The sequence below is a fragment of the Pituophis catenifer genome, unplaced genomic scaffold (genome assembly GCF_029215685.1).
Source record: "Pituophis catenifer annectens isolate HBS135680 unplaced genomic scaffold, rPitCat1.0.hap2 SCAF_2, whole genome shotgun sequence".
NCBI lineage: Eukaryota > Metazoa > Chordata > Lepidosauria > Squamata > Colubridae > Pituophis > Pituophis catenifer.
This window is the reverse complement of record NW_027256882.1, coordinates 12,206,423-12,220,706: the sequence shown is the minus strand read 5'-3', so window position 1 is coordinate 12,220,706 and position 14,284 is coordinate 12,206,423. Positions and strand designations below refer to the sequence as shown.

Genomic DNA, 14,284 nt, shown 5'->3' with positions numbered 1-14,284 from the left:
CCCACCCCCGCTCCTGGCACATGATGGCCTGGTAGGCCCGTTTTTCTTTCTTATCTGGTTCCAGATCCTCTCTATGCATCTGGAAAGGGCGAAAACAGCCTTTCCCACTCCCTTGGAGGCCTTACGGAGGCTGAAAGGGGCCATTTCCCAAATTTCGGTGGGACAGGAAGTGACAATTTTTGCTGTCCCCAGCCTCCAGAACCTCTCTAGGAGTCTCTAGGAGCCTCTAGGAGCCTCTCTAGGAGTCTCTGGAGGCTGGGGACAGGAAAAAATGTCACTTCCTGTCCCACCGGGAGTCGGGAAATGGGCCCTTTCAGCCTCCGTAGGGCCCCCAAGGGAGTGGGAAAGGCTGTTTTCACCCTTCCCAGATGCATAGAGAGGATCTGGAGCCAGGTAAGAAAGAAAAACGGGCCTCCCCCCTCCCCAGGCCCTCCAGAGGCAGGAAACAGCCTGTTTCCCTACTTCTGGTGGGCCCAGAAGGCCTGAAAATCAGCTGGCCGGCATGCGCATGCACCCCAGAGCTGAGCTGGCATGCCCACTAATATGGCTCCGCGTGCCATCTGTGGCACGCGTGCCATAGGTTCGCCGTCACGGTTCTAGGGTGTGAGCGATTCCTGCCAGCTTAGTATCATCTGCATATTTGGTAAGTTCCCCTTCTATTACTGGCCTAACTATCTATTAGTACTTGCCTAAGTTGGAACCTTGTGGTACCCCACTGCTTACTTCCCTTCATGTAGATTTAGACCCATTAAGGACTACTCGTTGAGTACAGTTTGTCAGCCAGTTGCAAATCCGTCTTGTAGTGATGCTATCTATCCCACTTTTTTCTTGCTTACCAAGAAGTAGGTTGTGGTCTACTTTGTCGAGTGACTTGCTGAAGTCTAAGTATTATGTCCACAGTATTTCGCTGGTCTACTAATTTAGTCACTATGTTCAAGAATGAAATAAGATTGGTTTGGCATGATCTGTTTTTAACAAACCCGTGCTGACTGCTACTTTTTACTTTACTTGTTACTTAGACGTTGGCAGACATTTTTTATTATCTTTTCCAGTATTATTATTATTATTATTATTATTATTATTATTATTATTATTATTATTATTATTATTATTATTTATTAAATTTATATACCGCCCTTCTCCCTGAAGGGACTCAGGGCGGTGAACAGCTGAGAATTAAAATAACATACAATATAAAAGTTAAAATAATTAAAAATAAATTAAATTAAACGGCCGCCCCAATTTAAAACCCCTAACAATACAATTAAAAAACTAACCCATAAAACCTATTCAGGCCAGGCCGGCTTGCTGAAATAAAAACGTCTTCAGGGCCTTACGGAAAGTGCGGAGATCCGGAATCAGCCGTATTCCGGGAGGTAGCTCGTTCCAGAGGGCGGGTGCTCCCACAGAGAAGGCTCTCCCTCTGGGGGCCGCCAGCCGAAATTGTTTGACCGACGGCACCCTGAGGAGGCCCTGTCTGTGAGAGCGTATTGGCCGGTGGGATCTTATTGGTAGCAGAAGGCGGTCTCGTAAATATCCTGGCCCTAAGCCATGGAGCGCTTTAAAGGTGAGAACCAACACCTTGAAGTGCACCCGGAAGACCACCGGGAGCCAGTGCAGCTCGCGCAGGAGAGGTGTTATATGGGAGTGCCATGTCGCTCCTGTGATCACCCGCGCGGCAGCATTCTGGACCAGTTGGAGCCTCCGGGTGCTCCTCAAGGGGAGCCCCATGTAGAGAGCATTAGCGTAGTCCAGACGAGAAGTGACGAGAGCATGAGTGACTGTGCACAAGGAATCCCGACTCAGAAAGGGGCGCAACTGGCGTATCAGGCGAACCTGATAAAAAGCCCCCCTGGCCACGGCCGTCATATGCACTTCTAAAGACAGCCGTATGTCCAGGAGGACGCCCAAGTTGCGAGCCCCCTCTATGGGGGTCAATGACTCATCCCCAATAGCCAGCGATGGCGCCAGCTGGCTATATCAGGATGCCGGCATCCACAGTACCTGGATGAAACGGTTTATCTAGATCATTCTAGTCGGGCTTCAGGCCTGGGTACAGCACAGAAACGGCATTGGTCGCGTTGGTCGATGATCTCTGGAGGGCTCGGGAGAGAGGTTGTTCCTCTGTCCTAGTCCTATTAGACCTCTCAGTGGCTTTTGATACCATCGATCATAGTATCATGCTGCATCGGTTGGAAGAGTTGGGGGTGGGGGGCACTGTGTTGTAGTGGTTCTCCTCCTTTCTCTCCGACCGGTCACAGTCTGTGTTGGCAGGGGGGCAGAGGTCGACCCCAAGGCGCCTTGTATGTGGGGTGCCACAGGGGTCAGTCCTCTCGCCCCTTCTGTTCAACATTTATGTGAAGCCACTGGGTGAGATCATCCGTGGTTTCAGGGTGAAGTACCATCAGTACGCTGATGATACTCAGCTGTACATATCCACCCTGGACCACCCCAATGATGCCTTTGAAGTAATGTCCCGGTGCCTGGAGGCTGTGCGGATCCGGATGGGGAGAAACAGACTCAGTCTCAACCCATCCAAGACCAAGTGGCTGTTGTTTCTGGCGTCCCGATATAGTTAGTTGGTGCCATCACTGACTTGGGGGCGAGTCGTTGGCCCCCACGGAGAGGTCTCGCAACTTGGGTGTCCTCCTGGATTCACGGCTGTCTTTAGAAGAGCATTTGACGGCTGTGGCCGGGAGGACTTTCTATCAGGTCCGCCTGATCCGCCAGTTGCGTCCATTTCTGGATCGGGACTCCTTACGCATGGACACTCATGCCCTCGTCACTTCCCGCCTGGACTACTGTAATGCTCTCTACATGGGGCTCCCCTTGAGGAGCACCCGGAGGCTCCAACTGGTCCAGAATGCGGCCGCGCGGGTGGTTATGGGAGCAACATGGTGTTCCCATGTAACACCTCTCCTGCGCGAGCTGCACCAGCTCCCGGTGGTCTTCCAGGTGCGCTTCAAGGTTTTGGTTACCACCTTTAGAGCGCTCCATGCCTTAGGGCCTGGGTACTTACAAGACCGCCTTCTGCCACCAGTAGCCTCTCACCGGCCAGTACGCTCCCATAGAGAGAGGCTCCTCAAGGTGCCGTTGGTCGAACAGTGTTGACTGGCGGCCCCTAGGGGAAGAGCCTTCTCTGTGGGGGCACCTGCCATTTGGAACAAGCTCCTCCCAGAGATACGGATCCCGGCTTTGCGCACTTTCCGCCGTGCCCTCAAGACCTTTCTATTTCAACAGGCTGGCCTGGCCTAACTTCCTTTTAATTGTTAATTTTAAGTTTGTTTTAAAACAATAGGGGTGTTTTAATTTGTTTGGGCCAAATTATTTAATGTGCATTTATATTGTTTTCTAAATTTTGTATTATGTGTGTTTTATCTTTTGGCTGTTCACCGCCCTGAGTCCTTCGGGAGTAGGGCGGTATATAAATCCAAAATAAAGTAAAGCAAAGGACTTCACATGCATTAATTTTTTTTAAAAAAGTATTGTGCACTACAGTATCTTAACACCCAAGGAGGCCATGTTCCTCTTCTTTTCCAGCATGACCTCTCGGTACAGGGCTTTTTGCTCAGAATCCAGCAGGGCCTACTCCTCCACAGAGAAAAACACAGCTACATCCTCAAACGATACCGAATTCTGACACAGGGAGGGGAAAAAAACCACAACGTATTCCATGAATATTCCTAACAATGAACACTTCATTGAATTACATGCGAGTCTTCTTCTTAATGAAAAACCTCCAGTTTCCAAGTAGGGCAAATAAGCATCTTAGGATATTGAATAGTTAGTAGCTGGAACAGTAAAGTCTACAATAAGCCATAACACAATTGTAACTGATTAGTTAAAAGTGCTGACTCATGCAGGATGCAATCTACGCTGCGATTGGTTGATGTAGGTATAAAGGGGGAGTTTCCCCTTTTTTCCCTTCCTTTTTTCCTTCTGTGTGTTCTCCATGATGTGTTAGATCAGTGATGGCTAACCTTTTCGCCATCGCGTGCCAGGAGTGGGGGGCGGGGGGGTTTCGTGCACCTATGTGCCCACATCCATAATTCTATGCAGCCCCCCCCTGCGCATGCACGTGCAACACCCCCCCCCCCCCCCGCTCCTGGCACATGATGGCCCGGTAGGTCCTTTTCTCTCTCTCTCTTGGCTCCAGAGCCTTTCTAGGAGTCGGGAAAGGACCTTCCCCACCCACCTGGAGGTCCTCCAGAGGCCAGAAATGGCCTGTTTGCCAACTTCTGGTGGGATTAGAAGGCCTGTTTTTTGCTGTCCCCAGCCTGCAGAGCCTCTCTAGAAGTCTGGGGAGGATGAAAACGGCCTTCCTCACATCTCTGGAGGCCAAAAACGGCCCATTTGCCAACTTCCTAGAGAGTCTCTGGAGGCTGGGGACAGCAAAAAACGGGCCTTCCCCATCCCCGGCCCTCAAGACAGGAAACAGTCTGTTTCACGCCAGAGTTGAACTCGCGTGCCCACTGATATGGCTACGCATGTCACCTGTGGCACCCATGCCATAGGTTGGCCATCACGGTGTTAGACTTACCTCATTGATGTTCCTGGATGATGACAAAGACTGCTGTAAATTTGTAGGTTAAATATATTTATATTTATATAATGTTGTAACATGCTCAGGAGCTACGCGCAGGCATGAGAGAATCATGCTGTACCGCGTATGCGAGATAAGGGCTGGAACAACTCATAGATAAGGGCTGTAACAATTCACTAGCAGCTAGAATTGTAGATCTTCCCAAATTTGGGCATTGCTTCCATGTATTACTTGTACTTACATATGCATTACATGAGACATGCTGTAATATATTATTGGCTTAAGCTAACAAACCCCTCCTGCCTTTGTTTGTGTACAATAAAAGAGGCTCCCGGAGTCAGATCTGGGTCATCTCATCCCAAAAAAACTCGTGTCCGTGTCTTTTCTCAATATTGACCTCATGGGCGGCCTGCAGAAAACTCACAATATAAAAGCTACAAGTCTGTGTCAGTGTCTCCGACTTCATCTTTTTTTAAAAATTTTTTTTTTATTTTTTACAACAGAAATACAAACAATGTATTTTCTCTGAACAGAGTATTTGGCCGATTCACAAATTTAAACTGTGTTTAGTCATTTTAACTAAATTTACAATTTCTATACTTCCTTTTTGCCATGATATTTATTCTCATCTTTTCCCGTTGCCGCGCGGCTCTGCAATGTGCAATGGGAAGAAAAGCACTTTCAGGCGGCAGCGCTGCAATCCCCACCCCGAATCCAATCCGCTGCACATAGCAGGGGAACTGGCTGCCCGCCGCCTGAAACGCGGCTCTGAAAATTGGATTGGGGAATACGGGCAGCGGTGCCTGGAAAAGAGGGGCGTTTGACTTTAGGAGCTCCCGTTCGGCTCGCTTGGCTCCTGGGCGCACAAAGGACTTAGGCAGCGGCGGTGGAGGCTCCTCACATTGCTGTGGAGTGAAGTCATTGTGACCAGTCTGCCCTGACCTGCCCGCTAGGCGGCCAGAGGGGTGACCAGCCGCAAATCGTGGCACCCGCCTTGTTCCCCAAAGCTGCCAGGAGGATTCCCCCCCCAGACCGTCCAGAAGAGGGTTGTTCCTCAGGCTGTGCCCTGACCCAGATCCCTGCCGCCTGGAACTGCCCAAAAATGGCCGAAGGGTGGCGGCCGGAGGGTGGGCGGGGCTACATTCGGCGTATAAGACGCACCCAGATTTTCACCCCCTTTTGGGGGGTAAAAAGGTGCGTCTTATGCACCAAAAAATACGGTAGTCATTTCTACTTTCACCACCATATACCATTAAAGGTATTTCAATTATTAGTTTAAATTTATTCATATTTCTAAAAACGAATCCTTATCTAAATTTCAAAAATGCAAATAAAAATATTCCAATTATTCATTTCATTTTTACAATCATACGATTTCCCATTTCTTACTACAATTCATATTTCAATTCTAAGTATATATAGCATATTTCTCTTTCATTTCTTTCTCTTTTTCTCCCTTTTCATTTTTATTTTTGCCTTTTTCTTTCCCCTTTTTTTCTTTCGCGCTTTAAAATCTTGAACTCTCCCATTTTGCCCTATATTTCCCCTTGTTTCCTATCTCTTTTCTCCTTTTCTTATTTCCCCTCTGTTTATCCCAGTGTAATCATTTTGTATTTCAAAATCCTGGACTCTTCTATTTTGCCCTGCATTTCCTGTTGTTTTCCACCCTTTTTCTCTCTGTTTTATCTTTTCACTGTTCATCCCAGTGTAATCATTTTAAGTTTTTTATGTTCTTTCTATTCCAAAGCTTTCCAAATAATTTTATTCAAAAGTCAATTTTCTTTTGTCCCGTTAAATTCCACTTCATACATCCTCTTTTCTTCCCCCCATGCCCATTAGCCGCTATTTTTACACTGGGGTTTTGTCAGGTTTAAAAGGGTTTTTTTGTTGTTATTTCGCCTGTGGGTTGGCTGTCACTCACCCAGCTTCAAAAACTCCGTTCCAGTCACCACTCCTGCTCAATACTTTGCCTGGTTGCCCCAGCTTCTTGACAGCCTCAATGGCTGCTGCCTCCGCTGCTGAATTAGAGTTTCCTCTGACCTTCGAGGAACTTGCCTGTTCCTCTTGGTCTTCTGAAGTACCTTTCCTTCTTCCCCGTCCCTACAGGACGGTTCCGGTTGGAAGACCCCTTGGCAGCAGTTCGTCAGTCTGGGTTTTTGCGGAGCTCATTGGAGCCCACTAATTCCCCAGCTGTCTCACCGCAATGCTTCCAGTCGAAAATATGGAGCTGGAGTGGGTGAGTGGCCACAGGAGGTCTGTCATCAGGTCTCTGTTTGCCTGCAGCCCAGCGGCATATTAGGATCACCTGCCTTCTGCCCCATGCCTCTGTCTGCTGCTGGTGCCGCCGTGCGAAGACGAGCCCCAGAGTGCAATGACCAAGGGACAGGCAGGATGCAGCAGCTGCCAGATAAGGTTGGTCCCCCTTGCCGCCTCTTCTGCGTGCACCAGGGGGTGCAAAGTGAACAGCTGGGCTGATTAACCTGAAATCGTGTTTCTCCCCCCCCAAAAAAAGACCTAGGGCTTATTTTGGAGCCCAAAAAAATATAAGCAAGTTTTATTTTGGGAAAAACTCAGTATCCAAAACTTAATTCCTAATTATAAAAAGAAATTCTTATTTTTAATGGATCAAAAAAGTCTACTGCTTTGGAACCCCTTTTCCATACACTATGCATTTTTACAGATTCTCTTGGGCATGAAGCAAATTTTGAGAATCAACACAAACCAATTAGCATCATCTTTTCCTGCTGTGCATCTTCTTATGTCGATTAAAGTCACTACAGGTTCTGAATTTCTTTCCACACTCCACATACTGATATGGCTTCTCCCCGGTGTGGATTCTTTTATGACGCGTAAGATAATTCCCATCTTTGAAAGCCTTTCCACACTCAATGCATTTAAACGGTTTCTCCCCTGTGTGGATTTTTTTATGACACCTAAGATTACTTGCATCTTTGAAACTCTTTCCACACTCAATGCATTTAAATGGCTTCTCCCCTGTGTGGATTCTTTTATGACGCGTAAGATAACTCCCGTCTTTAAAAGCTTTTCCACACTCAATGCATTTAAACGGCTTCTCTCCTGTGTGGATTCTTTTATGACGCGTAAGATAACTCCCGTCTTTAAAAGCTTTTCCACACTCAATGCATTTAAATGGCTTCTCCCCTGTGTGGATTCTTTTATGACGCGTAAGAGTCTTTCCGTCTTTGAAACTCTTTCCACACTCAATGCATTTAAACGGTTTCTCTCCTGTGTGGATCCTCATGTGGGAGGTAAGAGTGCCACTCTCATTACAACATTTTCCACACTCCAGGCATTTATAGGGTTTCTTCCCTGAGTGAAGCCTTCTATGGTTCTTGAGTGAATGTCTTTGACTAAAGCTTTTTCCGCACTCATGACATGTATACGGTTTCTCCCCAGTGTGGATCCTCTTGTGGCTACGAAGGCTACTGCTTATTCTGAAACTCATGCCACACTCCGTGCACTTATATGGTTTTTCCCCTGTGTGAATCCTTTTATGGATTGTCAGTTCTCCAGAAACACTGAAGCATTTTCCACACTCCAGGCACTGATATGGTTTCTCCCCAGTGTGGGTTCTGCTATGTACAACATAGCCATTTTTTGTATTGAAGCTCTTTCCACACATGCAGCATTGATATGGTTTCTCCCCAGTGTGGAGCGTTTTGTGGCGAGTGAGGGACGACAATTTAGTGAAACATTTGCCACATTCGATGCACTTATATGGCTTTTCACCTGTGTGGGTCCTTTTATGGGTATTAAGGTTACTTTTTTGATTGAAGCACTTCCCACACTCGGAGCATTGATACGGTTTCTCTCCACTGTGGACACTTCTATGAGAGGTTAAGCTGCTGGAGTCACCGAAGCTCTTTCCACACTCCAGGCATTTGTATGGTTTCTCCCCTGTGTGGGTCCGTTCATGGGCATGAAGGCCATTAGAACTGACAAAGCGCTTTCCACACTGCAGGCACTGAAAGGGCTTCTCCTCCGTGTGGATTCTATGATGGACCGTAAGGTGTGAAGAGCAATGGAAGCGCTTTCCACACTCCATGCATTGAAATGGTTTTTCTCCTGTGTGGGTCCTCTCGTGTGACTTAAGATGAACTTTTTGACTGAAGCTCTTTCCACAGTGCAGGCATTTATAAGGTTTCTCCCCTTTATGCATCCTATTATGTTGAGTTAGAGTACCACGTCTATTGAAGCTTTTTCCACACTCTAAACATTCATAGTGCTTCTCCCCTGTGTGAATCTTATTATGGCAAGTAAGGGAATCGGTGGTCCTGAAGCATTTTCCACACTCTTTACATTTATACGGCTTCTCTCCAGTGTGGATCCTATTATGTGAATTGAAATTGTCTTTTTGGGTGAAACTCTTCCCACACACTGTACAATGATATGGCTTTTCCCCTGTATGGGTCCTATTATGGTAAGTGAGGTCATTTGCAGAGCGGAAGTACTTCCCACATTCCAGGCATTTACATGATTTATTACCAGTGGGGCTTTTTGGGGGGGAATTCGGTTCCTTGCTCCAAGTAAGCCTCATTCTACCCTCCCTACATTGATGCAACTTCTCCTCTCTGTGGCTGCTTTGATGGGAAGTAAGGGAGGTGCTGGTTCTGAAGGTCTTTCCACAGGTGATGCATTGATGCTGCTTCCTCTCTTTGTGGACCCTCTTATGTGAATTCAGATGATTTTTCTGCCTGAAGGTCCTTCCACAATCCAGACATTTGTGTGGATCCCCTGCTTTGTGAATTTTTTTATGTGATGCAAAGGAGCGGCTTGTATCGAAGCTTTCTGCACACTCCGTACATTTGTACATTTTCCCTCCTTCTTGTATGCTTTCATGTAAAGGAGGAGGAAGGGTCCCTCTGGAGTGTTCCCTGCTTTCATCCTGTTTCTCTCCAGCAGGGATTTTGCAACAGTCACATAATCCCAATTCATCTCGAAGGGTTTTCCCACACCTTGAACACTCTCCTTTTTCTTGGCAATCATCTCCATCCAATAAAACATTGGGATCTGGACAAGGGAAACCAGAGCAATTCTCCAGCTCCCCCGTTAACTGCTTTTCCTCAGAACTTTGCTTTCCATACATCTTTTCTACGTCTTCTTTTTTGTCTTTTGGCAAAGATGCTGCTGCCTCTTGGCCAGAATCCTCCATCTCCCATCCGTCACCTGCTTGGAATGGGAAAAAAAAAGAAAAGTTAAGACTAACTTAGGTGTGAAAGGGATCAAGCACCAGAACAGTATAAATATTCGTCCAAACTCTCATTTGTCCAAAACATGATGCTATGCTTGTTATTAAGTTTTTTTTTTTTTTTTTTAAATTTGATTTATATGCCGCCCTTCTCCGAAGACTCAGGGCGGCTTACAATGTGCTCAGCAATAGCCTTCATCCTTTTGTATATATATACAAAGTCAGCTTATTGCCCCCACAAACTGGGTCCTCATTTCACCTACCTTAGAAAGGATGGAAGGCTGAGTCAACCTTGAGCCTTGGCGAGATTCGAACCCTGCAGTAATTGCAGACAGCTGGTCTTAAGCAGCTTAATAACAGGGTGCTTTAAACCCTTGTACTACCAAGGCTCTTGCTTGTAGTGCAAGTTGATATAAGATTTGACCTTTGGCTACTAAATGTAAATATCTCAACAGAATCCCTTACCTAAGGAGGCCATGTTCCTCTTGTTTACCAGCATGACCTCTTGGTACAGGGCTTTTTGCTCAGAATCCAGCAGGGCCCACTCCTCCACAGAGAAAAACACAGCTACATCCTCAAGCGATACCAAATCCTGACACAAGGAGAGGAGAGAAACAACAACTTATTCCATGAACCTTCCTAACAATGAACACTTCAATGAATTACATTTGCGTCTACTTCTTAATGAAAAACCTCTAGTTTTCATGTAGGGCAAACAAACATGTTAGGATATTGAATTTAGAATCTGAAACAGTAAAGTGTACAAATAGGCCGGAACACAATTGTAACTGATTAGAGAGTGCTGACTCATGCATGATGCAATCTACGCTATGATTGGTTACTGTAAGTATAAAGGGGTGTTTCCCTTTTTTCCCTCCTTTTTTCCTTCTGTGTGTTCTGTATGATGTTTTAGATTTACCTCATGATGTTCCTGACTATCTTATGTTCTTCCTTTTCTGGATGATGACAAAGACTGTGGTAAATTTGTAGGTTAAACATATTTATATTTATATAAAATCTACAAGTGTGTGTCAGTGTCTCTGACTTTATCTGGACAGCTGCTGGGCAATTTCATGACCAAACATCTTCCCTGGAGAACCTTTCCGAAAACATAAAGTGCCTCTGGCTAGAGATACATCTAGTTAATGTTTTATTGGTTTGTCCGATGCCAGAGGAGCAGCAACCACATATTCGTTTGTTGCCCATTGATGGGCTTGACCTTGGATATCTTGACTGAATCCAACATTGGGTTAATTGTACCCAGTGTGGTGAGCCGATGAATCCTTCCAAATCAAGTGGGTTCACCATTTAATTTCTATGCAAAAGTCAAGCTTGAACTTTACTTTTTACTTTAGGCTCTCATGGTCAACACTTTTTAAAAATCCTAAAGACCACATCTGGAATACCGAGTTCAGTTTTGGTCACAACATTACTAAAAAGATGTGGAGACTTTGGAAAAAGTGCAAAGAGCAACTAAGGATTAAAGGCCTTGAGACTAAAACATATGAAAAACGATTGCAGGAACTGGATATGGCTAGTCTGGAGAAAAGAAGGACTAGGGGAGACATGATAGCCGTGTTCCACTATTTGTGGGGCTGCCGCAAACAAGAAGGGCTCAACTTATTTTCCAAAGCACCAGAAAGCAGGACAAGAAACAATGGATGGAAACTAATCATGGAGAAAGGCAACCTGGAATTAAGGAGAAACTTCCTGGCAGTGAGAACAATTGACTAATGGAACGGTTTGCCTTCAGAAGTTGTGGGCTGGAGGTTTTTAAGGACAGACTGGACACCCACTTGTCTGAAATGGTATCGGGTCTCCTGCTTGAAACAGGGGGATAGACTAGAAGATCTCTAAGATCCCTTCCCATAGTGTTATTCTGTTATTGCGAGATTGGCACATCTGGGGAGGGGAGGGAAGAATCCTCTTACCTGCCTTGGAAGCTCAACTGTTGTTAATCCTCCACTATAAAGACCTGAGGTTCCGGGGGATGAAACAATATGAAATAATAAAAACTGTGCATGCCCCAAGATGGCGACGCCCGTCTAGATCGCGTCTAGGGATGGGCAGCTCGTGGACTGGCAGGGGTCTTCTGGGGCTGCCATGAACATCGGCAACCCCTTTTCCAGTTGGAGGAGTCTCTCCCCAGCCTGATGAGGGCTTTTTCGCCCTCCGGAACCTCGTGGCTGGGGAGAAGTGACCGGAAGACGGCGCGGGTGGAAGAACGCCGAGGCTGAACGCCGACAGCCCGGCTGCATCGGCTCCGCCGTTTTTTTCTCCCTGTTTGGCCGAGGCGGCGGCGGCCAGAGCGTTGGCGGCGGCGGTGATGCCCATCGAGCTCCCCCCTGACCCTGGATGCCCCTGGGGGTTTCTTTTGGATGTTCCGGGGGCGCTGGGGAATGCTGGGAGCTCGGGTGTGGCCAGCGCCGAGGATGACGCTGTGGTAATGGCGGCTGCTGCGTGGCAACCAGGTCGAGGGCGGTGGTGCTGGAGAGCTGGAGAGTTGTTGGCATTGGAGGAGAGGAGAGGAACATCAAGCCTCGACATTGAAATGGGGGAGTTGAACCTCATTGTGCTCAGGGGTTGAAGGATACATGGCTGACGTTAAGAGTTTGTGTGGAAAGACCTGGGGTTGGAGAGGCTGGTGGACGGCTCAAGTATTGGGTCGCTATGGATGGCCTCCCCCCCTCCCTTTTTCTGGCCCTGTTATCGGCCTATCAGCCAATGTCGACTTTCTTCCCCAGAGCTTGGGACCTGGCTCTGTCTTTCGTCCTGTCTCCTGGCTGTATGGAGGACAAGGCAGTTACGGGAGGATGGATGGAGCCAGCTCCAGACTACGTTCGCCGCGGATGGAGCTCATCTTTCCAGGGCCAGGAAGCCCAAACCACCGTGAGAGGGTGGTTTTTGGACTTTTTCTGACTTTTTCCATCTTGCCTTGATTAGGATGGCCAACCACCCTGAGAGGGTGGTTGGATAGTTTCCCTCAGCTGGACTGAACATGAGGACTCCTACCCATTACTGTGAGAGGGTAATGGTGACTCTTCCGATTAACTTAGTCTTGCTTCCTGGACATTTGAAACCATCATTATAAACCCCTAGGCCATGTCTAGGCCAAATTTGTATTATCACTCTAGTGTTAAAATGTATTCTAGGGCAAAGCTTCTTGCGCTGCGAGATTCCCCCCTCTCGCAGGTCTGGCCCTCTATGTTATCGAGGGCCCACCTTAATGACGGATCTTGGGACCCCGAGAGGTGGCATGTCGCAAAAAGGGGATTGAGGGGTTTTTTAAAGACTTTTTTAAATAGACTTTTAAGGGGTTCTGAGTGTGGGGGAGGTTATGTGGGTTTGGGGGAAAACCCACGGGGGTTGGAGACCAGTCCGGCTGCTATTAATGGTGCCGTAGTGGGTGCAGACGCTGGGGGAAAGGGGACTGTTAGAATGCCCTCTAGTGAGGGCTTCTCTATTAACACGCTGAGTGGGAGGGGCAGGTATGGCGGGAGAAGGGGGCCATATCATGTGGTGGGGGCACGTGCTCGCTATCTCCGAGCGATTGCGTGCCCCGGTCCCCTTAGCTCTTCCCATTCCCCAGGCTGCTTAGAGTCTCAGGGCCCGAGTCTCCGGCTGATGTTATGTAATGCCAGGTCCGTAGTAAATAAAGCCCCCCTCATTTGTGATCTTATTCAGGAGGGGGGAGCGGACCTGGCAGGTATCACGGAGACCTGGTTGGGCCATGAGGGGGGAGTTCCCCTCGTGGAGATGTGCCCATCAGGCTTCCGTGCATTTCATCAGCCAAGAGCTCAGGGCAGGGGCGGGGGGGGTGGCGGTCATTCTAAAAGAAGGTCTTGATCCGAGGGAGACCACTGTACCTCAGATAGCCGGATGTGAGTCCCTTTTTGTGAAGTGGGGTCGTGGGGTGCAGATGGGTCTGTTGATCACGTACCTGGCTCCCTGCCATGTGGCAACGACCCTGCCCGAACTCCTCAATGTTATAGCCGAGGTGGCGGCTGATACCCCCAGACTTGTGGTCATGGGGGATTTCAACCTGCCATCCAGCGGTGAAACATCTGAGGTAGCTCGGGAGTTCATGGCTTCCATGACGGCCATGGACCTGACCCAAGTAATTCACGGCCCTACTCATATGGGGGGACACACTCTGGACTTAGTTTTTATCTCTGGTCAGTGGTTGAGTGGCCTTGATATAGGGGATGTAGATATTGAACCCTTGTCATGGTCTGACCACTCGCTCCTTCGACTTGACTTTCTGACCGCCGTACCCCGTCGCAGGGAGGCGGAACCGACCAGGTGGTTCGGCCCCAGGCGCCTGATGGACCCTGATAGGTTCCAGATGGAGCTTGGGCCATTTCCTGAGACTCTAGCTCATGACTCAGCTGATGACCTGGTGGCCGCCTGGGATAGGGCGGCTGCTGGGGCTTTGGACCGGGTCGTGCCTTTGCGGCCTCTGACTCGGCACCGAACTCACTTAGCTCCTTGGTTTTCCGAGGAGCTGAGGGAGATGAAGCGCCGGAAAAGAT

General features: G+C 48.0%; 1 protein-coding gene across 2 annotated transcripts in view; it reads right to left on the bottom strand.

The window, feature by feature from the left end:
• Positions 1–7,131: 7,131 nt before the first annotated feature.
• Positions 7,132–14,284, bottom strand: part of LOC139311742 (zinc finger protein 420-like) — a 38,563-nt gene continuing 31,410 nt past the window's right edge. For both annotated transcript variants that reach the window (XM_070936234.1, XM_070936235.1), the window contains exons 2-3: positions 10,218–10,344; positions 7,132–9,730 (exon numbers count right to left, since the gene is read on the bottom strand). In XM_070936234.1, coding sequence (XP_070792335.1) covers positions 7,275–9,730; positions 10,218–10,344 — 2,583 coding nt within the window. In that variant the 3' untranslated portion in view covers positions 7,132–7,274. The remainder of the gene's footprint in view (positions 9,731–10,217; positions 10,345–14,284) is intronic.